Below are 24,629 nucleotides of genomic sequence, written 5' to 3' on the forward strand. Positions count from 1 at the left end.
GCGCAGAGCCTGCTGCGAACACCCAGCAAAGGGTCCACGCCGCAAGGCCCTGAGGCCTCTCTGCGACCTGCCGCCCACATTTCCGGGCCGCAACACAATTTCCAACCACCAGCACGTGATCTCTTCGCCGGAGGCTCTCTCCGGCCCCCAGCGGCTCTGCCCACACTCGGGGCAGGTCGCCCACCCACAGCAGCCCTCACTGACGAAAGTGTGGAGTTGGTGTGAAAGGCCCGGCTCCCCGCCCTCGCGTGGGGCAACTCCGAGACTGTGTCCTCCGTGTCTCCCTGCTCCCCAGACAGATGGAGTCCCCGTGCCCAGTGGTCGCCAGCGCCCTGACACATCCTTTGTTGATTTCCCTTCCCTTCCCTCTCCGCCCTCCCCGTCTGGGTTTCCTGGGGTCACGTCCCAAACCAGCTGGTGGCTCCGGGAATGTTCTGGGGGAGCCTATCTACCGGGGAGACCCGGGCTCCCGCTCACGCACCTGCATACCAGTGATGGAGACGTGGTGCGACTCCACCGTGGGCCGCCGGGGCAGCCGCGGCGAGGACTGCGGGGAGCCGACCGGCGAGGAGGGCTGGGCTGGCTGGACGCAGCGGCCGTTCACGTCCAGCTGAGACCGCTCCTGCAGCGACAGCTTGCAACTGGAGAGGGGGGGCCGGACCTGGGACCCTGCGTCAAGGGGGACTTCTCCTCCATCGGCGTCCAGGTGCGCGTCCCGGTCCAGGCCCTGGTCCGCGGCGCAGCCCGGATCACACTCGGTGACCACGATGAAGGACTCCATGCCCAGGCGGATGCTCAGGGACGAGAGGCCCCGCAGCGCCTCGCAGGGCTTCTGGCCTTGGCTACTGCTGCTGCTGCCGCCCACGCCGCACAGGTCATTCTGGGGGGCGGCCCGGTCGCTGCTGGGCTGGCTAGAGACGCATGATGACATGGTGCGTGCGCGGACCTCATGTGACGCGGCCTCGCCGGGGCACTCCCATCCACCGCGGTGCCACCTGCAGAGGGAGGAACGGTCAGAGGCCCCGCCCGCTGCCGGGGCCTCATCCTCCCCCCTCCCCCCGGGGTTGACGTCCGTCCCCAAAAATCTGGCAAAACCTGACTTCTGAGCCTACACAGAAACACATGCTCCACATTTCCTTGTTTTAAAAGTCTCTTCTCACACATAGAGCGAGAAACCAAAACTCAATTCCAAAAGGAACTAAGTATGAGCGAATCCCAAAACAACGAGCATGCACGTCCGCTACAGAGGGGGCAGCCATTCCCAGCTCAAGCCGACCCTTGCTAAGGGGGATCTGGGCCGCTACTGCCTGGTCCTCCCCCAACCCCACCCTTTTTTTTTTTAATCGAAAGAAGCCCTAAACCCAGAATGTTAGATGGGATCTCAAGATTACTTTTTAACTAGCCATTATCTCAAATATTTCTGAATGCTGGGCAGGCCCAAAGGACACTCCCGCCTGGTGACCTCTGGCTACATCACTTCACCATGGCAACGATTGGGGAGGGGCACTTTCCAGTTGACAAAACATCTTCACATCAGCATAATCTCCCCAGAGCCCCAAGTTGTTGGTTTGCCATGAGAGCCCCAGGGTGTAAATGGGGAAACTGAGGCTTGAGGCATCTGTCCAAGGTCTCCCAGGGCAAAGCCCAGGTGCACAGCAGTGGGGTCTCCTCAGCCAATGATCCTCAGCTGGGAGGTGGGGTCAGGGGTCGCATCAGACCAGAGACAGGCACCCGGGCAGCGTGAGCCGGGCTGGGCTGTGTTATCTGGGGAGCCAGGCTTGGAAGATCGACTGACTGCCCAGTGTTTTCCTCATTGGGCTGGTGCCCGCCAGAGACACAGCAAACAAACACATTGAATCCTACACCCAAAAAGGGTAAGTGTTGTGTGGTGTACGTTTTTACCGAAAGTAAGAAAATAATAGTAAAATTATAATGAAAATCTTTTTTTTCCCTCCAAACTATCAGGTGGGCAAAGACAAGAAATGTAATAACAACACTATTTTGGTGTGATTCCAGGGAGTATGAATGGGTGCCAACCATCCTTACAAAGGGAAATTCACCCAAAATTTGGCAAAATCCCAAATGCACATGCCTTTGACTTAGCAATTCCGCATCCTGAGTGTTCATCCTACAGACATCCTTGCACATGTAAACAGTAACGCATATAACAAGATGCCCTGGTCAGTGTGGCTGAATTTGTTGGGCATCATCCTACAAACCTAAAGGTCGCCGGTTCGATTCCCGGTCAGGGCATATGCCCGGGTTGTGGGTTCAGCCCCCAGTCGGGGTGCATACAAGAGGCACCCACCTGGTGTTTCTCTCCCTCTCTTTCTCCCTCCCTTTCCCTCTCTCTAAAAATAAAGACTCATAATCTTCCTTTATATTATAGGAAGAATTATAAAGGAATATAATCTTTCAAAAAACATTGCACGTACAAGGTTATTTCCGTAGCGTGGTTTGAAAGGACCGCCCATAGGGGACTGGGTGAAGAAAACGAGGTAAGGAAAATGCCGGAGAAAACCATGTATTTATTTTAAAAGAGGCAACTCTACATTCTGACATGAATTAGCTGCAAGACACACTGTTACATGGAAAACAACCCGAGCGTCAGCCTGCTGCTGCCGCCGGCCTGGGGGAAAGGCCGCACGCGTGCGCAGAGCAGCGTGAGCGCAGCGTACTTCCGGAAAGGCACACCAGAAAACGGTTAGGGCGGCCTCAAGAGAAAGCTCCTGGCTCGCAGAGCCGGGGAATCTAGGTGGGAGGGACTGACTTTGCACTGTATTTACCTTTACTGTGAAAGTGAACCTTCACCCCGGCTGGTGTGGTTCAGTGGATTGAGTGCCGCCCTGCGAATTGAAAGGCTGCCAGTTCGATTCCTGGTCAGGGCACGTGCCTGGGTTGCAGGCTGGGTCCCCAGAGGCCGTGTGAAAGGCAACCTTCTTAAAAGAAAGAAGACAACTGGAGCCATGATAGGACTTAGGGTGACGAGGCCCAGCGAGCTAGTTGGGGGGCGGGGGCGGGGGGGAGCAGCTGGCCGTCCCCTGTTCCCCTGTTCCCCTGTCCGTCCTTGTGGCTGAGAAAGACGCGCTAACTGTGCTCCTGGCCTGGCTTCCCCGTCAGAGAGAGAACACCACCCAAGTTCGACATGCCCTGTGGCTCCGGCTGCTGTCACTTTACATGTCCCTTTTATGGTCCAGGTGTCCCAGGAGGGGGAAAGAAAGCAGGGCCCCTGAAGTTCGCCTGCTTGGACTCGCCCTGGGCAAGCGGCTTGGCTCCCTGGGCCTCGGTGTTCTTCACTGCGAAATGGGCGCACGCCCAACAGGCACAGGGCTACTGAATGAACCACACGGGTGAGCGTTCAGAAAGCTCCTCTTCCCACAAGCGCCTACAAAATGCCCACTCCCTGCCAGGCTGTGTTCTAGAACATTCCTAGGAGGTTCTGATGTCCAAGAGAGCCGGCCCGCTCCTGGGCAGCTGCCAGGGCCCCAGCTGCATAGGCTTGCCCACCCCACGGCAGGGTGGCGGCCTCGTGGCCGACCTCCCTCCCAGAGCCACCCGACCAGGCTGCCGACCAGGCTGCCGAGTTCCTGAAAAGAAAAGGCGCCTGGCAGCACCTGGGAAGTTAATGGAGGGTTTTTTTCCTCACCAACAGAAAAACCATTGCTTATTGATCTCCCTTCCAGGCCAAGGACACCAAGCCATCCGCTCCCAGCAACGCCGCTTTTAATCAGTCTCCTTGGCACGCTGGCGCCCGGCCTGGCCTTGGCTCTTGCGGTCCGGAGGAGGGAGGCGCCGCGCTGCACGGGCAGGTGTACCCTGGTCTCGGCAGAGGGAGTTCAGACCTCAGGGCCTCAAGGCCACTTGGAGGCCACTGGTCTGCAAAGAAGCCTGGCAGGCAAGGGCCTGGCCACTCCGCCTGACCATAAGATCTTGTGCGGCCACCGGCCCTGGAAGGGACACAGGCTCTGTAAGGATCCAATGAAACCTATCAACTCTCCACAAGAGGGGAAAGTTGTACAGACAACAGTTCGCATCAATAACAGCAACAGCTGACACCCAGCTGGGCGCTCATCACGCACCGAGCACGGCTGACTGCGCGGCCAGGGTCCTCTAACCCACACAGCCCCCACCAGGAAGGCCTCCCCCAGCGCCCTTGGCCGCAGGCCCGAGCTCCCTCCCCTCTCACAGGGCAGCGCAACTGAGTGACCAGACCAGACCAGACCCTTCCTGGAGCAGATGGCCCCGGGCTCGGGGCCAGGATGGAGGGAAGCGCTCCTTCCTCTGCCGGAAGCCAAGTGGCACAGGCCTGTCGGAAACACAAACACACGTTCCTGTTTCCTGGGGGCCAGTTCCAACCTGCGCTTCTCACCAAAGGCAGAGGCCAGCGAACAACAAAGGAGCCCCAAATACCTGTGGGGATCCTGCCAAGTCCAGGAGGCAACGGGCTCCCTGGGACACCAGGCATGGCCAGCACAACCTCTCATGTGGGGAAACTGAGGCCCAGGGAGGCCCTGAAGGAAAGTCACTTACCAATGTGTTCTTTCAACAAGTAATGATTGAGGACCTACTATGCACTGGATACACAAATCAGACATGCTTTTTTAAAAGCAGGCACACAAATGACTCTTGTAAACACACAATGGAGGAAAAAAAACTGGAAATCTGAGAACACGGGGACACATTTCAGGTCTGAATGGGAGGAGGGGGTCAAGGAGGGTGTCGCATGGGGAAATTATATTTAGGCTGAGAACCTCCAAGGTGAGTAGGTGCTGAGGGGGCAGGAACATGGTCCAGGGGAAGAAACAGGTTGCAGGTTCGATCCCAGGTCAGGGCACATACAATACGCAACCTATGAGTGCATAAGTAAGTGAAACAACGAAGTGATGTTTCTCTCTAAAAAATCAATACATTTTTAAATTTTTTTTAAACTATCTGAATATGATGCCAACATTTCAGAGCCAAGAGAGCTCAGATAAAAATAAAATCTCAGAGCCTGCTGAAGAAAGCGGCAGCGCTCTGACGGCTCTGGGCCCACACCATCTCCCGGACCACCTCACTGCAGCCGTGGCCGGCACACCTGCCCTCACCAGGTCCCCCCGCCGCCCCCCAGCGAGGGCAGGCTAAGCACAAGGACAAGCTGAGCACCATGTCCCACGCCCCCCGCCCCCGCCACCTGTTGTGACCTATCCCCACCCCCACCGGCCCTGCCCTGGGATGCACTAGGCATCACCGGTCCCCACTCCCGCCATTTCGTCACCCCCGTGAGAAGGAGGAGGCGCAGCAGGTTGAACCATTTGCCCGAAGTCACGCAGTGGTTCCGGGCAGAGCTAACACTGGTCTGAGATTTTCAGGAAGGGACTGAGAATGACTGTCATGTCCACATGTCATGTCTGGAATGAAGTCCAGGGTGGGCCGGAATCTCTAACAAAGGGGAGCACACAGCCCAGTCTTCTGCCTTCCTGAGGCCACGACCTGGGCGAGAGGGGGCCAAGCCAAGGCACCGTGACTCCCGGTGCTCAGGAAGAGGTGCACGGCGTTTGGGCACAGACACAGGGCTGTGACTTCACTTAGAGGGGCCGTGGCTTTGCCTTTCCTCTTTACTGCTGAACTCCAGGATTCAGAACTTTCTACAATACTATTGGCATTCAATAAATGTTGGCCAGAGGTCACTGTTTGCTTCCTCCGTCCCAAGGCCACTCAGAAAATCAGCTTTCCTTAGCTGGCCTGGACTCCACGCTCCTCTGGTCTGATAACAGTTGCCTGATTTACGAATTCCCGCCGCATGGAACGTGGCTCCGTGGGCCTGTCTGCACCACCCACTCAGGGGTTTCCACGTGACTCAGGCCGGGTCACCTGGGCATCCAACTGCTCAGGGGAAGTGATTGATTCAAGAGTAGCTGTGTGACCCACGTCAGTCTACCAAGTCTTATTTTACAACTTCTGCATTAATATTAAGAAAAAAGAATGTCCCTTTCTGTGGAACTTAGAGCCATGAGGACATACTCTAGAGTTATCAGGGGCTGGGGAGAACTCTGCCTCAGAATGAAGCTGACAGAGAGGGAAGAGAGCGAAGGACGCAGAACTGAGATTGGTGATGTTGTGTGGGCACCTGGGTCCAGCCATGCCTACAGCCCATATATCCCAGGAGTGTTTAACTACATGAGTCGATAAATTCCCATTTTTGCTTAAGTTTGTCTACCATTGGTTTTCTGTCACAACCAAGCCTCCTGACTGACAGGAGCCACGGGGTAGATCGACAGAAAAGCTTCTTCACTAAGCTCCCTGCCAGATGATCAGTCGGCTCCCTGCACCTTACAGCTCCCAGCTGGGCCAAGCCCCAGGCAGCCTTCACCTTGGCCGAATGGCGGAACCCAGAAGTTCCAAAGGCAGTCAGTCTGTCTGTCTCTTGCAATCTTAAAGAAAAAAAATCAGGGATAGGGAAGGATCACTGAATAGGACGGAGGACAGGAAAGAAAACAGCACTTTTTCCCATTTTTTTATCTTTTGATTTTACAGCCCGGGGTGTCACACTCATCTTCATGGGGGGGCCACATCAGCCTCGTGGTTGCCTTCAAAGGGCCGAATGTCATTCTAGGACTGTACAAATGCAACTCCTCCTTAACTAGGGGCAAGGAGCTCGGCGCTGCCGCGGGATAGAAACAAGGTGCCGGCGGATAAAACAAGGTGGCACCGGATTTGGCCGTCGGGCCTTGTGTTTGCACCTGTGCTCCAGAGAGAGCGAGGGAGAGAAAGGAAAAGAAACACAGATGTGTTGGTCCACTTACTGATGCACCCTCACTGGTTGCCTCTCGTGTGCGCCCCGACTGGGAACCAACCTTGAGATGCAGCCCCGGCACTTCCGGGACTAACTGGAACTTCCGGCCAGAGAATCGCGGAAGCGGAAGCGGCGGCCTGGTAGCTGCGGCTGCAGGAGCAGCGACCGCCAGCCCCCGTCGGTGCGTGCCCAGCACCAGGCGCGATCCTGAGCGCGCCGTCATCGCAGCTTTGTGGGTCAGGTGCTGCTACCGTGTTTATTCCACTGGTGAGGAAACCGAGGCGCAGCGAGTCTGAGCGACGTGCCCGCCATCGCACGGTGCCTCTGGGAGAGCACAGGTGTGAAACGAAAGGCTCCCAGAGAGATAGAACCTGGTGATCAGGCGCACGTCCCCTCTCTCCTTAGCCAGGGCCGTCACCTTGGGGACCTACCGCGCAGGCCCCCGCACCCAGCAAACACTCCCCAAATGGAAGCGGTTGCCTAGAAAGCTCTTCAGCAGCTATTACGTTCAAGCCCCTCAACTGGTTTCGATTTATATTAAAAACGTTGTATCGCTAGCCCCACCGTCCCAACTCCGCTCCTTCCGTCTTCCCTCCAACTGTTGTCCACACGCATCGCTTTTTCACGAAGTCAAAGAGTAACGTGATGACGTCATCTCGCACCCTGGCTCGCTTGTGCCGGAAGCCCCTGCCTGCTCTCCCAGCCTGCAAGATCAGCACACCGGGGCTGCAGGTGCGGTCGTGAGGCCCAGGGACGTGGGCGACCTCCCCAAGGTGGCAGCGTGGTTCCAGGCTAGGCCGGACGAGGACCTGGTGCCCCGACCCCTGCAGCCCACGCTCCTGGCAGCCCTGGATGCTTACGGAGCAACCAGCTCAGTGGTGTTAAGAGTTGCCAGGCGGCTACTGCTCAGTCAACGATGAAGCCCCGTGAGGAGGGACCCCCATCACGCAGCCGTGTACCTAGAGACAGGTGCGCACCTGCGGCCTTGAAGATGGAGGAAGCGTGACTGCGGGGATGGGGGGAATTTGGAAGGGGAGGTGGGAACAACCTTATTTCCTTCCTCTTCATCCACTGAATCCCTCCCAATCGTTCACTGAATGGAAGCAAAAGGCAAAGACGCAACTGGAACTGTAATTTGCAATGAAAAGAGACTTCGACTGGAACACCTTCCTGCTTAGCAAATCAGAGACAGAGGGGCCCACTCCAGGCCCACGCGGAACCCACGGGCACCCTCGCCTTGCCCGCCCACCCACGGCCGCCCTCCCTCCCTCTTCCCTGCCTTTGGGGGCGATGCTCAGCCCAGCCCGCCCTCTCCCTCCCTTCCCAGCCTCCAGCAGAAAGCAACCCCAGCCCGGGGCAAAGAGGGGCTGGGAGCAGCTGGGGCGGGGTGGGGTCCAGCCCTGCCCCCCACACCTGGACCCAGAATGTGGGAGAACTGTCTGTAATGGAAGGAAATAAAATCTCTCTCCACTGGAGGCACTGAAGGCGAAATCCCAGAGTACCTCTGGGAAGGCCTAAGGGGGATAAGTGCCTTTCCCCTCCCTACCCTGCCCCCCCCACTCAAACCTCTGGTTCCCCCTTAAACTCCTCCCACAGAGGGTACCCCACAGGGCCCCCCTCCCACTCACTCCCTACCTTGTGTCTCAGCTGCGAAGACCTCGGCCTCCCAGTGCCCCCCTCCCACTTCCTTGGGGGGGGGCATCCCTCTCTCCCCTCCAAGTTGTGATCAGCATTTCTCTCTCTCCCACTGCCACCCATGGACTATTTACAGAAACCAACAGGAGAAAGAGAGACAACATAAAAATAGTTTCAGGATGGGGTGGGGGTGGGAGCACCACAGGCTCTCGGAATTTTCTTTCTCTCCTTTCAAAAGGGGATCGTTTATCTTCTCCGAAGCAGTCCCCAACCGTTCACAGACCACTCACCTGGGAGCTCCTGGGAGACAGGGACCGAGCCCCCGCATTCCTCACTTCCCAGGGCGGAGCCTGTCACCAGCCCCCAAAAGTGTGGGTTCTGGGGGAGTTCCCCGGGGCTGAGATCCAGCGCCCGGCTCTGCCCCCTTCCCACCACCTCCCGGGCCTCCCTCCAGCCTTCCCAACACACGAGCCAGTCAACAATGCAAAACTTTGGCTTTTCTCTACGCTTAAAATGTTTCATAATTGAAAAAAAAATCAGCAGCAACACTACAAACACAGTTGAAACCAACAACACTGGCTAAAATCATTCCTTCCCCATTTTGGTCACTAACATCACCCAGCAGGGAATGCCAGAGCAGGGGGTGGGTCTTCCCTGCCCAGCCTCACCGCATTGGCCTCCTTCCTCCCCCCCACGCCTCCGCCCACCCCACTCCTGCCTCCCCCCACTCCCACCCCTGTTTTGTTCAGGAAGGAATCCAATCAGGGAAGATGGAAAAAATACTCATTCAAACTCTTATTTTTTCAGAGAGCAAAACCATTCAGAAATTATTTCCACGCACAACCTCCTGGAGGTGGTGGCGTCCACTCTGAGAAAAGCGGTCTCCCTGGCCAGCAGGAGGAGGCTAGGGGACACGAGAGAGCCCTGTCGAGAAGCCACACAGATCCAGGGGGCCCTGGGCCTTGATGTTCTCATCTGTAAAATGGAGCCACCACAGCCCCCCACCCCGTGTGGGCGGCTATGGAGTGGACCTTCTGTACGAACGCGCCAGGCACACGGCCTGGCTCACCGTCCAGGCTCCGGAAAGACCCCAGCTGTCTTTCCGGGGGCTGGTCCCTTCTCAGCTTCCCGCCAGCTTGGTTTTCAGGATGCCCAGTTGCTCCAGTGGACACTGGGAGAGACTGAGCTGACTCCACGCCTGGCCGCAGGGTGAGGGCATGACCCACCCAGGGAGACTTTCTTTACTTCGTGTACTGAAAATGCACCTGGAAAAGGGTTACCAAATACACACCAGTGAAATCACATGGGGACCTACAGGGAACAAATCATGGGTGACTGGAATGACCTCGATGAAACCAAAACTCCCCGAAAATCACACTTGTGGAACCCCTGGGCATCACCCTGGGGGCGGAGGGCTTCGAACCGTGAGGACTCCTGGAGAGGAGGGGGGTGAAGTTAGGGTGGTCCCGAACACCTCACTCCGGGAAGCTGGTCCCCAGTCGATTTCAGAGAATCTTTCTTCCATCACCCTCTCCCTGCAAATGGAGTGACAATACGACATCCTGCCCTGGCCGGGTGGCTCAGCTGGTGAGAGCATCATTCTGGTCCATCAAGGTTACAGGTTCAATCCCCGGTCAGGGCACAAACAAGAATCAACCAATGAACACATAAATACATGGAACAACAAATCAATATTTCTCTCTCTCTCTCTCAAATCAATAAATTTTAAAAAATATTAAAAACAAATGTTTAAAATAATGTCTTATGCCCAGCGGTTTATTAATTGCGGGGCTGCAGAAGCAAAGGAATCAAGTAGCCTTAAGCCCTCACGGTGGAAACAACCCAAGTGTCCAGTAATGAATGGAGAAGCAAAACACACAGAGGAGCCAGACACCAACGGTCCCCTATCACTGACAGGTCAGCAGGGGCAGCCGCCCAGCCCGGACGGAGAAAAGTCCGCTCCGTAGGGACTGTTCACAGGAGCGCAGGCACAGTGGAGCCCAGCTCGCCAGCCCAGCCCAGAGAGAGGAGCTATTAGGAAAAGCAAAACATCTGCGAAAAATAGCAACCCAAGGCCCTCTGACCCACAGGAAAATCTCCAATGGCGTTCGCCCCAAACCTCTGGGATCGGGACAGGAAACGGGAACCACACGCCACCCACAGCCACGAGCAGGCGGCGCGCCAGGGAGACGGTCCCCAGGGACCCTGCACACATTACTGCGCTTCTCTGAGCCCTTCCATCAAATGAATTCAAGGCAGAATGAGGGTGACTCTGTGGTCGGCGTTAAAATCTGAGCCCTCCCCTGGCTGGTGTGGGTCAGTGGGCTGGGCACTGCCCCACAAAGGCTAGTTCGATTCCTGGTCAGGGCACATGCCTGGGTGGTGGATTTGGTCCCCAGCCAGGGCATGGATGAGAAACAACCAAGTGATGTTTCTCTCCCTCTCTTTCTCTCTCCCTTCCCCTCTCTCTAAAAATAAACACATAAAATCTGAGCCCAAATGCGTCGAAGGCAGGCTTGACCCACCCCACCTGGCCCATCCCTTCCTCCTGGGAGAGCTGAAGTTCTCCAGGAGACTGCAGGAATGTCCCCTACCAGGCCATCCCGTCCTGTCTCCCTCCCTTTCTCCTCCCATCCAAACCCCACTTTTTGGCCCACCCTTCAAGGCTCAGCACAAATAACACCTCCTCCAGGGAGCCTCCCAGACCGACACTAGGCAGCCTCCCTGCTCACTGCTCCCTTCATTCCCACAGCACTCATTCCTCCGGGAGTTTCTCAACGGGGCCCCTCCTGGCATCGAGGGCCGGGCAGGGCTTCACCGCGTCTGCTGAAGACCTGGCCGGCTTGCAGGACATCTGGCATCCCCCGGCTCCCGCCCACCCAAAGCCAGGAGAGCTCAGCATCATTTTGACAACCAAAGTCGCCCCCACACTTTTCCAAACACTCCCCAGGAGGTGGGGCTGCCCCTGATGAGAGCTACGGCACAGTTATCAGTAAGTATATTTGGCTCCCAGACCATCAGCCACCTGGGAGCAAAGACAAGCCTCGGCCAGCCCGCATCACACCGTGTCCGCCTGCATCTGTGGCCTCCAGGTTCAGCAAACAAATCTGGACTCCTCAAGAGGCTGCACGGGTCCCAGGTCTAGAACCAGTGGCAACCTGCGAAGGCTCAAGGACCTGACGCACCTGGGTTGGCTGTGTGACCCTGGGCAAGTGATTTAACCTCTCCGAGCCCGTCCATAAATGGAGCCAACTCCTAGCAACACTGTGGGGATTATCTGAAGCCTCAATCTCCTCGTCTGGAGAATGGGGATAAAAATCACAGCCTCGTAGGATATGTCCAGGCATGAAATGAGATAGTGCAAACAACCCACAGCACAGCACTTAAGAGCTCATCAAATGGTGGCTGGTGTTTGTTTTAAAAAACAAAAACTCTCACTACAAATGGCTGCTTTGTACCTAGGAAGGGTTTGCGAGCAGCAACCTAAACGCAGGGTCCAGGCTCACCCAGAAGCTGCATTTGCATAGCGTATGTGTATGCACCGTTTGTTCCTAAACTGCATGTTTGAGGGGAGGAGGGGTTTAACTCCCCCCAAGCCCTCCTCTTCCTGTGGCCCCTGCCCCCCCCCCCCAACAAGGATGCCTATAGGGACAAAGAGCCAGGAGAGGGGCGCAGTCAGCGACCGCACAGCTCCAGGGCACGTGGAGTTTCCGTCCCTAGGGCCGAGGGGACTATGGGGCTGAGGAAGGCAAAAGTTGCCTCCGAGCAGGTGGACCCTGCAGGTCCCACCCCGAGGCCAGCACGCCCCTCTCTTGCGGACAACGCTGTTTCCGGCCCCTCCCAACGCCATCCCCCTGCCCCAACTTTCTAGGGGGAAGTGGTCGGAGGGGCTGAGGTGCACCGTCTTCGGCACCCCGAGAGAGCCGCCAGGATGGCTGGCAGAGCTGTGGAAACACCTACTTCCCAAACTGGGCAGTGCAGGGGGTGGGGAGCCAGAAAAAGCTCAAGGCGGGAGCGGGAGGCACCCCAGGCACCAAGACCCAATGCTGAGAGGGGCTGGGCCCAGCATCCCCGCGTCTCTGCAGGCACGGCGAGCCTGCTGCGGCCCCGGGGTGAATTTAGGTCAAGAGGACCGAGCCTGTGCTGTTCTGGCAGAAAGACTCGGGGGCTGGGGGCGGCGGGGGCCGGGGGCCAGTAGCCGACTGAGGAGAGGCAACGGTCCCCGGCCCCACAGGGGCTGGCCTAGGGTCCTGCCGCCTGGTGTCCAACCTCCCAGGGCCTGCGTTTGCCCCCAAGACCAGAGGGGGGCGGGGGTGGGGTGCCCCGAGTCCGTGGGCCCTCTCCTCCCCTGCGTGCTCCAGCTCCCCCCACCTGTCACACGCGAGGGGGTGGGCCTAGGCCGCCTCCCAAAATGCTGGGCTGCCCCGGCCCCCGGTGACCTGGGTTCCAAACTCCGGGACCGCCCCTGCCACCCCGGGCGGGCGCGGTCCCGCCGAGAGGCCACCCCAGGCCCCGGAGCGCAGAGGATGCGGAGGAAGGGGCGCCAGGGACCTCGCCCCCACGTGGCGGGGCGCGGGGCGGCGCACGTGGGGTCCCCTCGGCGGAGGGAGCCCAGGACCCGCCTCAGGGCTTTGTCTGCAAACGCGGCAGTGGTTCCCCCGCCGGGAGAGGCGGAGGGCGCCGGGGATGCAGTGGCTGCGTCCCCAGCCCGCGACCGGGCTCCCGCCAGCTCACCTGGGCTGCACGCCGCCGCCTCCCGCGCTGTGTGCCCCCAGCTCGGCTCGGCTCCGCTCCGCTCGGCTCGGCCCCGGCGGGCGCGCGGGGGGCGGGGGCCGGAGGTGCCGCCCGGGCCCGGGCTCGGGCGCGACGCCGCCGCGGGCTGCGCGGCGATTGGCCGGGGCCGCTGAAACCCGGGCGCAGAGCCGGCCCCGCCCGCGTCCGCCGCGCGTCGCTCGGCGCGTCCCCGCCGCTTGGCCGGGCGCCGGGGAGGGCGGAGAGGCGGGAGCCCGCGGAGGCCAAAGTAACGGCGAGGCGGAGAGAAAGGAGAAGAAAGGGGAGGAGGCGGCGCGGGGTGCGTGGGGGCGCGGCCGGGCCGGGAGTGGGTGGAGGGAACCGCCGGGGGCCGGGCGCGGGGGCTGCGCGGCAACTTCGCCCCCGCCCGCCGCGCGCACCTGCCCGGGTTCTCCCCGCGGCGGCCGCGGCACCCTTCGGCGGGCTGGCTTAGCTTTGTTCCGCGAAACAGGGGAAGGAAGGGCAGGGCGGCGGCCGAGTCCCGGAAAGTTCCCCAAGGCTGCGGGACACCCCTTCGGGGGATCCCCCGTCCGCACCCACCTGACCACCGCCCGGGGCCCGCCCTCAGTGCTGGGGAACCGTGTACCTTCCCCACCCCCATTCCACAGGGAGGCACCAAACTAAACGAAGCCCAATGAAGTCTGGCTTTTCCCGAAAACGACTCCGATGCTTTGCATGGAGAACATCATATCCTCACCAAACATGCTACCCCTACTCGGCCGGAGCCTTAAGCGCGTGTTTAGTGTCCCGGCGGGGGTGTCAGCGCGGCGGGGGGGGGGGGGGTTGGGGCCGCAGAGGGGACAGGAGACCTCAAAGGCCGCCAGGCCTGCCCGCCTCGAACCGAGAGGTCCCGGGTGGCTCACGGACGCTGCCGAGCAGCCAGAAGGCCAATCAAGAGCCGAGACGGGAGTCAAGAGCCAGAGGAACGAGAGGTCCCAAGTCCTCGGGTCGGCCGGGTGGGTCTCCAGCGCGCTCCCGCTCAGCGCCTCGGGTGCTTCCCGGCGGCGGGGGGCGCTCTCGCACCGCCCAGCCCTCCGGACGCTCCGCGGCGCGCGCCCCTGCGGGGAACGGTCAGGACCTGGGAACCGACGGGGTGAATGAAGCGTGTTCTAGTCGGCTGACGAGCGTCGTCCAGTTGTATGCCCTTGACTTATGAAAGGATTTGAAGCAAATGATGGTAAAATGTTAACTGTCAATTCTGAATGGTGGATTTTTCTAATGGCGCTGTTTTTTTTTTTCTATTTTCCTCCCCAAAATATGTATTGAGGTTGATAGAGAACGTCCTGAACGCGTCTGATTTTGTGACGGCGGGGTTGGGGGGCGCGGTCAGCAAACTTTTTCTGTCAAGGGCCAGAGAGCCCATATTTTAGGCTTTTGCAGACCATACGGTGTTGGTTGGCAACGACTGCGCAGCCGCAGACAAAAGTAGACCAGTGGGCGTGGCTGTGTCCCAATAAAACTTTATTTACAACGCCGGAAGTTGGTTTGCACATAATGTTCAGATCACAGAGTGTTGTTGTTCTGATGTTTCTTCAGCCAGAGAAGATGTGTAAGCCAGTCTGAGCTAACAGGCCGTATAAAACCAGGTCACGTGCCAGATTCGGCCCGCCGACCAGAGTTCACTTGGCAAGCCCTGCTTTTCTTAAGAAGCCGAAACAGACATCGGTTGACGTCTTCTCCTGTTCCGTGTTAAAATACACAAGCCTATACGTTCACATCACGGTACCGAATTGCCCATATTCTCTGAGGACTCGAGCTAACAGGCAGAAATCCAGATAGCTCTACGCACAGCTGTGTGAAGTTAAAAGCCAATCGTGAGAACGGTAAGAAGGAGCCCGTTCAGACCTAAACGCGAGCCCCAAATCCACTTCTTTCTGGGGGCGCTTCCTGATGTGCTGTGACCCGGGGCCCCTTGCTTTGTCCCCTGTCTGGTCTCTGGCAGGAACTGGGCGTCCTCTTTCCTCCACGCTGCGCCACCCCGCCTTCCTTGTTCTTTCCACGCATGCGTTCTGACCTGCCCACGGAGCTGTAAATTCCTGGAGCGGAGCGAGGTACCATGGCTGATTCATCTGTTTACCTTCGGCTCCGAGGCTGAAAGCAGTGGCTGTGGGGCCGGGCAGACCTAGTTCAAATCCCAGCTTTGAGAGTTCTCAGCTCTGCGGCCTTGGACGAGTGACTCTGGTTTCATCAGCTGTCCAGTAGGGATGATAAACCCAGTGCACAGGCGGGTCTTGGGGTTTGAATTCCATTGTTTGTGTTGAGATGATAATAACAGCTCAGTGCCGGGCACATAGCACTGGAAGGTGTTCACGATTACTGCACTTGGCGCAGAGCTAAACACCCCGCCAGCCACCTGCTTTTCTGATGAAGGTGAATTAGAACAAAGCAGAGGACATCACAACAGGCCTTCCCCGCGTCCAGCCCCTCCTGTGGTGGAAACCACCCCACTCAGACCATGGCGTTCTCAGCGACATGAAAAGCGGGAATTGGCTTTGCTTTCTGCGTTTTCTCCAAGAACACCAGGAAAACCTATTTCTACGCAAACAGATCTTGTTGTCTTGACAACACGGACTGCCCAGAAACTTTGTCAACAAAGCCTCTGAATCTTCCTTTTAAGAAATCTTGGACAGCCCTGGTCGGGTAGCTCAGTTGGTTAGAGCATCACCCCGATACACCAAGGTCGTGGGTTCGATCCTCGGTCAGGGCAAACACAAGAATCAACCAGTGCATGTATAGATAAGTAGAACAACATATTGATGTTTCTCTCTCTCTCTCTCTCTCTAAAAATCAATAAATAACATTTTTAAGAAAAGTAAGACTTTAAAATGACCTTGCCCACGAGGACAGCATCCTAAGCCCCCACCAAAGCTTTATCTTCTCCCTCCTCAGCTGTTCTATGTGTTCTGCTCAGTTGTTTTCTTTTTTTTTTTTAATTTTATTTATTTTTAGAGAGCGAAGGGAGGGAGATGAGAGAGAGAGAGAGAGAGAGAGATCAATGTGCGGTTGCTGGGGGTTCTGGCCTGCAACCCAGGAATGTACCCTGGCTGGGAATCGAACCTGGGACACTAGTTGTTTTCATTAGAAGGTTCCACCTCCCCTGCCTTGAACTTCCAGGGACAGACATCGGATTAATCACGCCCCATTGTTCGCTGAACTCCCCCAGCCAACAAGACGGTAGGAAAATGCTGGCAAGGAAAAAAACAAAAAAGAGCCTGAGAAGCTTGCATTCAACAGGCAGTGGAATTGCCATGTTTGTCTGCCCCAAACAGAAACGACAGTGTGAGGGGGGCAGTCGGCAGGGGCACAGGTAGAGTTCTTCATTTGTCTCGGACGTCCTGTGGGAAGGAGCAAAGTCAGCGTAGCCACCCAACGCGTCAGGACACGATTCAAGACACTCTGAACCAGCAGAAAGAAGCGTTCAAGGCATACTCTGTGTGAACACAGAGCTGATGAGACAACGGAGGGGGAGGAGCCTGCCACGCAAGAATCCTCACCGACTCTTGACCGATTCTTCCCAGAGAGGGAGCGGAGGCAGGCGGGGTCTCTGGGGCCCAGTCTCTCGCCTGTAAAATGGTGTTTGGCGTCGCGTGGCAGATGGTGCCGGGCACATGTCTGGGCCTGTACTGGGCACTAAATAAATGACAACTGATATGATCAATTGTATGTTCAACACACTGGAAAGGGTTATTCACAACACCAGTGAAGTCCTTTCCAAAGCTCCGGGACAGGCCCCTTCTGGGCTGTGCGCCCAGTAGGTTGGATTCCCGGCTCTAATACCTACAAGCTGTGTGAGCTCGAGGGAGGTCCCTGCACCTGTTCAATGGGATTAATCGGATTGCTCACCTCTTAGGATTGTAGTGAAGGTTAAATATGTTAACATATGTACCTTACAATAGGGCATTCTGTAAGTGTTAACTATTTGTTCCCGCCTGCTCCAGGGCTGCAAACACGCAACACCCAGCCCACCGTGCCAAGCCCCCTTCTCTTCCCCTTGGAGGACATGCCCTAAGATCTCTGTTGTAGGCCTGAACGCCCACTGTCTCTTTAGCTGCAATCCCCTCCTCACCAAACCCTCTCCCCATTTAACCAAAGCATCGGTTTTTATGCTCCCCACTACACCAGTCTGACTTCCTCCCCCCACCAAATGCTCCACCAGGAAGAAGCCAATTAGCTGTCACCCGGTCAGCTCTGAGTTTGGGGATCACTGATGTTTCCAACTCCCCACTTAACCCACTCTTCCCCCCTGAGGGAGATGGCCCGGACGACAGCTCTAAGTCACAGGTGGCAGGGCGCCATGGCGCCTTGACACTGGCGTTGGATTCAGTGCCATCAGGGTGAACACACAAGCTGAGGGCAGGGTGGGCAGGCTGGCTTCTTCACAGGCGTGCAAACTGTGCATTTGCACAGGCTCCTCTGCGTGGAAGGGCCCCCTGTCTGGTTCAGGGCTCTGCTTCCTACAGGCCTGGGTTTTTACTTTGCACTGCCCCCCCCCCACACAAATTATGTAGCCAGGCTTGGTCAAGTTTCATGACTTGGGGTCTTTAATGTTGACACCTGAGGGGTCAGTGCAGCAACCTTGCCCCGTCTCTTGAACCTTCTTACACTGAGGCAGAGTGACTGACATCCCTTCTTAGATTGGGAGGATCTTAGTTAAAGCACATTGACCAAAAACGACATCCGATGAATGTATTTAGAAGAATAAAAAGAAACATAGTTATCATAACTTCCCAGGAGGGAGAACTACTTTTTACTATACAGCCCTTAAGACTTAATTTTTGCCCTGACTGGTGTGGCTCAGTAGATTGGGTGTCAGTCACCCTGTAAAGTGAAAGGTCACCGGTTCGATTCCTGGTCAGAGCAGATGCCTGGGTTGCGGGCTGAGGGCGTGCAAAAGGCAGCCAATCAATGTGTCTCTCCCTCTTCCTCCCTCCCTCCCCCTCCCTCTAAAAGTAAATAAATAAAATACTTTTTAAAGATTATTTAATTTTTACCCTCTGCATACATAACCGTCTAAATAAATTCAAGGAAAGATTTTTGAACAGCAACACACGCTGGCGTCTCTATCTCTGCGCTGACATTTCCTGTTTCCAGAGCAGCTGTCCTTGGCCAGCAAACACACACTAATGAGTGGGAGTTGTTTTACATCGCTTCAAAGAGCTCTGGAGATAAATTATTTCCCATCAGGTTTAAATTTAACAGAGAGCGAGCCAATGATAGAAGCTGCGAAATTTGGTTGGTGTCTTGTTGCTGTTGAAACACTGGGCTTTTCAGTCACCGGCCGCTGCTGAACTGCAGGCCTCGCTGTGTTTGAGGGGGTGGCATCTACACACCTGTGAGCTTCAGAAGCTTTCTTAATTCATAATCTCCTTATTCATGATGAATGCCTGCACTTAAGTTATCATTATCCCTTGTTTACAGAGTTAAAGGAAAGAATACACCCATGCAGAAGATACAAGAAAGCCAGCACCCAGAAAGTGAATGAAATGTGCTTGTCGTCGGCCCAAAAACCACAAACACTTTGTTTCCTTTTAACTCCAGCCAGGGGCCGACGCGCACTCGCCAGCCCGCGCGGGCACTGCCAGCGCCACGCAGCCCTGCAGAGCGGGGCGGCCTCAGAAGGGAGTTCACGCCACAGAAACACCTGCGCGGGCCCCCCGGCGAGATCCACCGATGTCCAAAAGGGGTCTTGCCTGAGCACGTGTGTAAACGGATTCACATAATGATGGGGAGTGTGCACGGCTTCTAGTAAGATATTGGCAATTTTGTTCAGAAAGAACGTAATCTTTACCACCCGAACAGCTGCTTATTAACAAAAAGTCGGTGTCTTTGCTATCAAAAGGAAAAGGGAGAACAAAACAAGTATGTGTATTTTAGCAGCAAAATCAGACAAACGAGTCCGAAGGCAGTTTATTGACAAACAGACACCAAAAACAGCATCTGTGCGGAGGGCGGGAATGTAAACAAGTCCAAACCTCGTGTGCGGCCCGGCGGCCCGGCAGGGACGCTCTCGCTAGAGGTGGTTTATCAAGGGCACCCCGTGCGAGGGCAGCTCCTGGTGCAGCTGCCGGAAGAGCATGGCACAGCGGTTCCTCTCCTGGGTCTTCCCCAGGGCGTGGTAGAGTCTGGCCTGGAAGTACACGACGTCTCTGATCCGCTCCTTGCAGTCGACTTTCGCGAAATAGTTCTTGGCTTCACTGAGGTTCTCGATGGCGGCCTCCAGAGCTGACGGGAAGGGGGGCATTTTACCACGCGCGTCCAACTCAACACTTCGCACATCGTTTCAGCACTCAACATCTACTTCTATGGGTTTAACACGTACCGGACACTTTCTTACAACTTTAACTTACATTTTGTGTTTATTAGCTCTTGAACAGATTTTAAAATTTATTTTTTAATCTTCCCACCGGGATCTACTTTCGGTGTTACTCTGCGTGGTTTCGGGCGCACGGCGCAGTCATTAGACAGCGTGTGCTTCACGGAGTGTCCCCCCGGCATTTCCAGGGCCCGCCCGGCCCCACACGGAACGGTCGTAGCGTCACTGCGTACCGACACGTCCCTCCCCAGCTCCGCCGGGAGGGAAGCCACACCGGAGCACGAGAGGAGGACCTTAGCGCTGGCTTCCAGCCCGGCGCCTGAGTCTCCGGGGTGAGTAAGCGTTCATTCGCCTTCAGCTTTCGTGACAAACACGCACACGGAAGCACTTTAAATCCTGCGTGAAACGTTAACTCATAAAATTGTGAGCACTCAGGACTCAAATACTGCCCCCAATTTTTCTTCTTCTGGGTCCCACATTTTAGAAGCTTTTTGCAACAGTATTGCCCAACAATCTTTTTATGGTTTCCTACCTTCAGCTTTCTTCAGTGGCTCGTAGGAGGCTGCTGAAGCCACCTGGCACTTGGCCACCAAGAACATGGCCCGGCCTTTGTCTAGGACAGCTCCGTCCGCCAGGATGGGCTCAATGGCCATGTGGAGAAGACTCAAGGCCTGTTCTGGGATTCCAAGGATGAGCTGAAAAGGAAACACCGCGGTGCTGTGCACCCCGACCACCACAAGGGGGCTCCCTCTCTGGCTCTCCTCTCCGGAAGGCCGTGTCCAGCTTACCCTCTCCCTGTCGGCACCACATTTAACATGCCCCATACTCTTAGAAGATACACTGCGTGAGAGTCTGATCTCAGACTCCGACAGACACAGGAGGGAGCAGTTGTTCACGCTGTGATAGGTTTTGTCTTTGCAAAAAGATTCGGCACCAAGACCCTTTAGACTGGTGACCTCGAGGGGTTGGCTTGCCTGCCTAAGAGTCAGTCCCTGGAGGAAGAGGAACCACCAAGAAAACATCCCAAAAGCACACAGTCAAAAGAAACAGGGAATTAGAATGGCACACTAGAAAACATCTACTTAACACACAAAAAGGCAGTAATGGCAGAACTGAGGAACAAAAAAGATAAAAGACAATATAGAAAAAATAGCAAAATAGAGTACGTCGCTTCTTATCCACAATTATACTAAATGTAGAAGACAGACTGGCAGAGTAGATCAAAAAGAATGATCTAACTACAGGCTACCCACCAGAGACTCCCTTTAGACTGAAAGACACAAACAGGCTGGAAGTAAAGGACAGAAAAGATATTCCACTCAAACAGGAACCAAAACAGAGCCAGAGCGACTGTACCAACATCAGACAAAATAGACTTGAAGTCAAAAACTATTACAATAGACAAAGAAGGACATTACGTACTGATAAAAGGGTCGATGCATCAAGAAGACACCAGAATAAGCAGAACCCGTACACACCACACAGAACCCCAAAACCCATGAGGCAACAACTGACACAGCGGAACAGAGAACCAGAGCGCTCCACAATTAGAGTTCACTGCTCTGCTACCGGTAATGGCCCGACTCACCAGACGGAGACCGGCGAGGAGATGCAAGACTGAGCACACGCTAAACCAACTACGCGTACTGGGCGCCCACAGAGCGCCCCACCCCACAACACGCTGCACAGTCGTCTCAAGGGCACGCGGCGCATCTTCCAGGACAGGCCATGCGTGAGGCCACAAAGTGATAATACAAAGAATGGTACCACGAAGGGCCTTCTCGGACCACAGGGGATGACATTAGAAATCAGTAACAGGAGGGAATCCAGAAAATTGACAAATACATGGAAAGTAAACAACATACTCTTAAATAACCAATGGGCCAAAGAAACCAAAGAGGGATTAGAAAACACTTTGAGATGAACAAATTCACAGTATACCAAAACCTATAGGATGCAGTGAAGGAAATGTAAAGCTGTAAAGGCACACATTAAGAAGAAATTAAAAAAGAAAGAAGATCTCAGATCAATAAGCTCAACCTCTCCCTCAAGGAACCAGAAAGAGGCCTGTGGCGGTGAACACACGACGACACACAGCCCCGACTGCTGTGGCTCAGCGGGTTCGGACTGTCCCGCAAAGGGGAAGGTCACTGGTTCGATTCCAGTCAGGGCACATGCCTGGGTTGTGGGCATCATCTGTATGTCTTTTTTTTTTTTTTTAGATTGTATTTATTTATTTTTAGAGAAGGGAAGGGAGAGAAACATTGATGTGTAGTTGCCTCTTGTGTGCCCCCGCCGAAGGGGACCCGGCCCCCAGCCCAGGCCTGTGTCCTGACCGGGAATGGAGCTGGTAAGCCCGTGGTTTGCAGGCCGGCACCCAGTCTACTGAGCCACACCAGCCAGGGCTATTAATTTATTTTTAAAGAGAGGGAAAGGGAGGGAGAAACAGAGACAGAGAAACACTGATGAGCAAGAGAGACATGTCAATCAGTTGCCTCTCCCACACCACCCCCCAGCCGGGGACCAAACCTAGGGCCTAGGCACGTGCCCCGACTGGGCACTGACCCTGGGACCTTTCAGGGACACTGGCTTCACTAGGCTGCACATGCTTCGTAAGGGGGACTCGTCTCTTCATTGAGGACACTTGAATCATATGAACGATTGGCTGGCCCAGAGTTATGCTTGAGTTAACTAGGGGAGGAACAGAATAAAGAAGTGAGGAAGTCGTATGTTCACTGAAAGGTGTGGGGAATGAAAAATTTGTTATGTTTGCTTTCCGTCATACACAGGGGGAGTCAGCCTGCCGGCGAGAGTCCCGGGAGGACACCCCACCAACCGAGCCGCACCAGCCGGGGCTCTACCAAACATTCACAAATTCGTTCCGATCCGTCTCAAACTCTTCCAAAAACAGAAGAGGCCAGTATTTGTGAGGTCATTATTATACTGATACCAAAGCACAACAAAGCTACCACAAGAAAACAAAACTACCATCTCCTATAAGAAAAAATCCTCAACAAATATTAGCAAACCCAATCCAGCAGCACATTACAAGAACCGTACATTGTGACCAACTGAAATTTACCCCAGGAATGTAGCAGTTCAGTATAAAAAAATCAATCAAGTTAAACTGAATTATCACATGTTACCAATTCTCCTCTTAATTATACCCAAGAGAAATGAAAACAGATATCCACACAAAAACTTGTACGTGAATGTTAAGAACAGTTACTCATAATAGCCAAAAGGTGGAAACAACCCAATGAACTAATGAATAGAAAAGTGAAACATGTATTCGTCCAATGGAATCCGACTCGGCTATTACAGGCAATGTAGTATATACTACAACATGAATGAACCCTGAAAACATCACACTAAGCGAAGGAGCCAGACACAAAAGGACAGATATTGTATGATTCCATCATGTGAAACAAACAGAATAGGGCCCTGGTCGGTGTGGCTCAGCGGACTGAGTGCTGGCCTGCAAGCCAAAGGGTCGCTGGTTCGATTCCCAGTCAGGGCACAGGCCTGGGTTGTGGACCAGGTCCTCAGCAGGGGGTGCACGAGAGAACCACACATTAACGTTTCTCTCCCTCTCCTTCTCCTACCATTTCCCCTCTCTCTAAAAATAAATAAATAAAATCTTAAATAAAAAGAAAGAAACATACAGAATAGGCAAATTGTAGAGACAGAAAGTAAATCAGTGGTTGCCAGGGGCTTCCAGGGAGGGGATGGGAGGGGATGAGAGTGACTATTTAATGGGAATGGGGTTTCTTTTTGGTGCAATGAAAATATCCTGGAATTAGATAGGGCAATTGTTGTAAAACACTGTAGGTACTCTAAAATATTCTGTGTATAGATATTAGTGCACATGTGTATATATATAGATATAATATAGATATTCTAAAACCCACTTAACTGTGTACTTTAAAATGGCTAAAGCGGTAAATGTTACGTTATGTGAACTTGACCCTAACTAAGGCACAGAAGGTCATGGGGAAGCCCCTAAGGCAGACACACTCCCGGCCTCCACCCCAAGAGCTCTGGCTCCGCAGGTGCCAGGCAAGGCCAGCTTTGTAAACATTTCTTAGATTCCTCCAATACTTCTGATGCACTGTTAGTTTGGGGAACCTCTGCTTTAGTTAGCAGATTCCTCCAGTGAGTTCGAAATATGCATCTCTGTGTGGGTCCTACGAGGTACCGTGGGGTACGGTGGGGAGAAACAAGAGTCCTTCTCACACAGCCTTTCCATTCCACACAGGGAGACGGAAAATAAACAAAAAATTTTCATTTCCAAAACCTTTCAGTGGACATAGGGCTTCCTCATTTCTTTACTCTACACATCCCCTAGTTAAACCAAACACAGGTCTGGGCCAGCTACGCGTCAGCGTGATTCAAGTGTCCTTAGCGAGGAGGCGAGTCCCCCTGACGAAGCGCGGCCAGCGGCCAGTGCGGGGGTGGGGGGGGGTTCGCCTGTCAGCAGGCTCACACCTCCCCACTTCCCCGGGGGCCCAGACTTCAACAGTAAGAAGTAGAAGTTCATTACTGTCCTTTTCAAAACCAAAAAGTGGTGCCAGACTTGCCGGTCCTTGAGAACACACATGTGCTAGAGAGAGAGAGAGAGAGAGAGATCGGCTTACCTGGGCAAAAGCCAAGTTGAGCACCGTCTCGGAGGCCAGGTACTGCAGCCGGTACTCCTTGGACAGCGCCAGGGCCTGCAGCAGCACGGGCAGCGCCACGGCCGGGGACGACGACCGCCAGTACAGCTCCGCCACGCACAGCAGGATGCTGCCCGCCGAGGGAGACACGGGTGAGTGCCCCCCGCTGCCAGAAGCAGCCGGGGGACGCCCGGGGGGCCTTTCTTACCTGATCACCATCTCCGTGTTCCTGGTTTTCTGACAATGAAGCAACAATTTCTGCAGAAGCTTGTGTGCCTCTGACATTTGGTTCTGAGCCTGTAGTACGACGGCTTTCCTGCCACAAACAAAATAAACCAACCTACGTGGTTACGTGGGTATTTTGCAAGGTGTCTAAGTATAGTCACTTGCAGGGTTCGAGTCCCCGTTTTCTCAAACAGACTGTAATTGGACCCCCGGAGGGAAGAACTGTGCCCAATAC

General features: G+C 55.1%; 2 protein-coding genes across 9 annotated transcripts in view; both read right to left on the minus strand.

The window, feature by feature from the left end:
• Positions 1 to 13,441, minus strand: part of CAMKK2 (calcium/calmodulin dependent protein kinase kinase 2) — a 42,383-nt gene extending 28,942 nt beyond the window's left edge. For 2 of the 7 annotated variants that reach the window (XM_045842098.1, XM_045842126.1), the window contains exons 1-2: positions 13,145 to 13,436; positions 482 to 995 (exon numbers count right to left, since the gene is read on the minus strand). In XM_045842098.1, the coding sequence (XP_045698054.1) occupies positions 482 to 931 (450 nt within the window). In that variant the 5' untranslated portion in view covers positions 932 to 995; positions 13,145 to 13,436. Of the gene's footprint in view, positions 1 to 481; positions 996 to 2,786; positions 2,847 to 13,144 lie in introns of all 7 variants that reach the window. The other 5 variants (XM_045842108.1, XM_045842117.1, XM_045842143.1 and 2 more) reach the window with 5 other exon arrangements.
• A 5,626-nt stretch (positions 13,442 to 19,067) lies between these two features.
• Positions 19,068 to 24,629, minus strand: part of ANAPC5 (anaphase promoting complex subunit 5) — a 29,503-nt gene continuing 23,941 nt past the window's right edge. For both annotated transcript variants that reach the window (XM_045845592.1, XM_045845581.1), the window contains exons 14-17: positions 24,378 to 24,485; positions 24,152 to 24,299; positions 20,047 to 20,209; positions 19,068 to 19,423 (exon numbers count right to left, since the gene is read on the minus strand). In XM_045845592.1, coding sequence (XP_045701548.1) covers positions 19,212 to 19,423; positions 20,047 to 20,209; positions 24,152 to 24,299; positions 24,378 to 24,485 — 631 coding nt within the window. In that variant the 3' untranslated portion in view covers positions 19,068 to 19,211. The remainder of the gene's footprint in view (positions 19,424 to 20,046; positions 20,210 to 24,151; positions 24,300 to 24,377; positions 24,486 to 24,629) is intronic.

The sequence above is a fragment of the Phyllostomus hastatus genome, unplaced genomic scaffold (genome assembly GCF_019186645.2).
Source record: "Phyllostomus hastatus isolate PE091 unplaced genomic scaffold, TTU_PhHast_1.1 phas_contig_1162, whole genome shotgun sequence".
Lineage (NCBI taxonomy): Eukaryota > Metazoa > Chordata > Mammalia > Chiroptera > Phyllostomidae > Phyllostomus > Phyllostomus hastatus.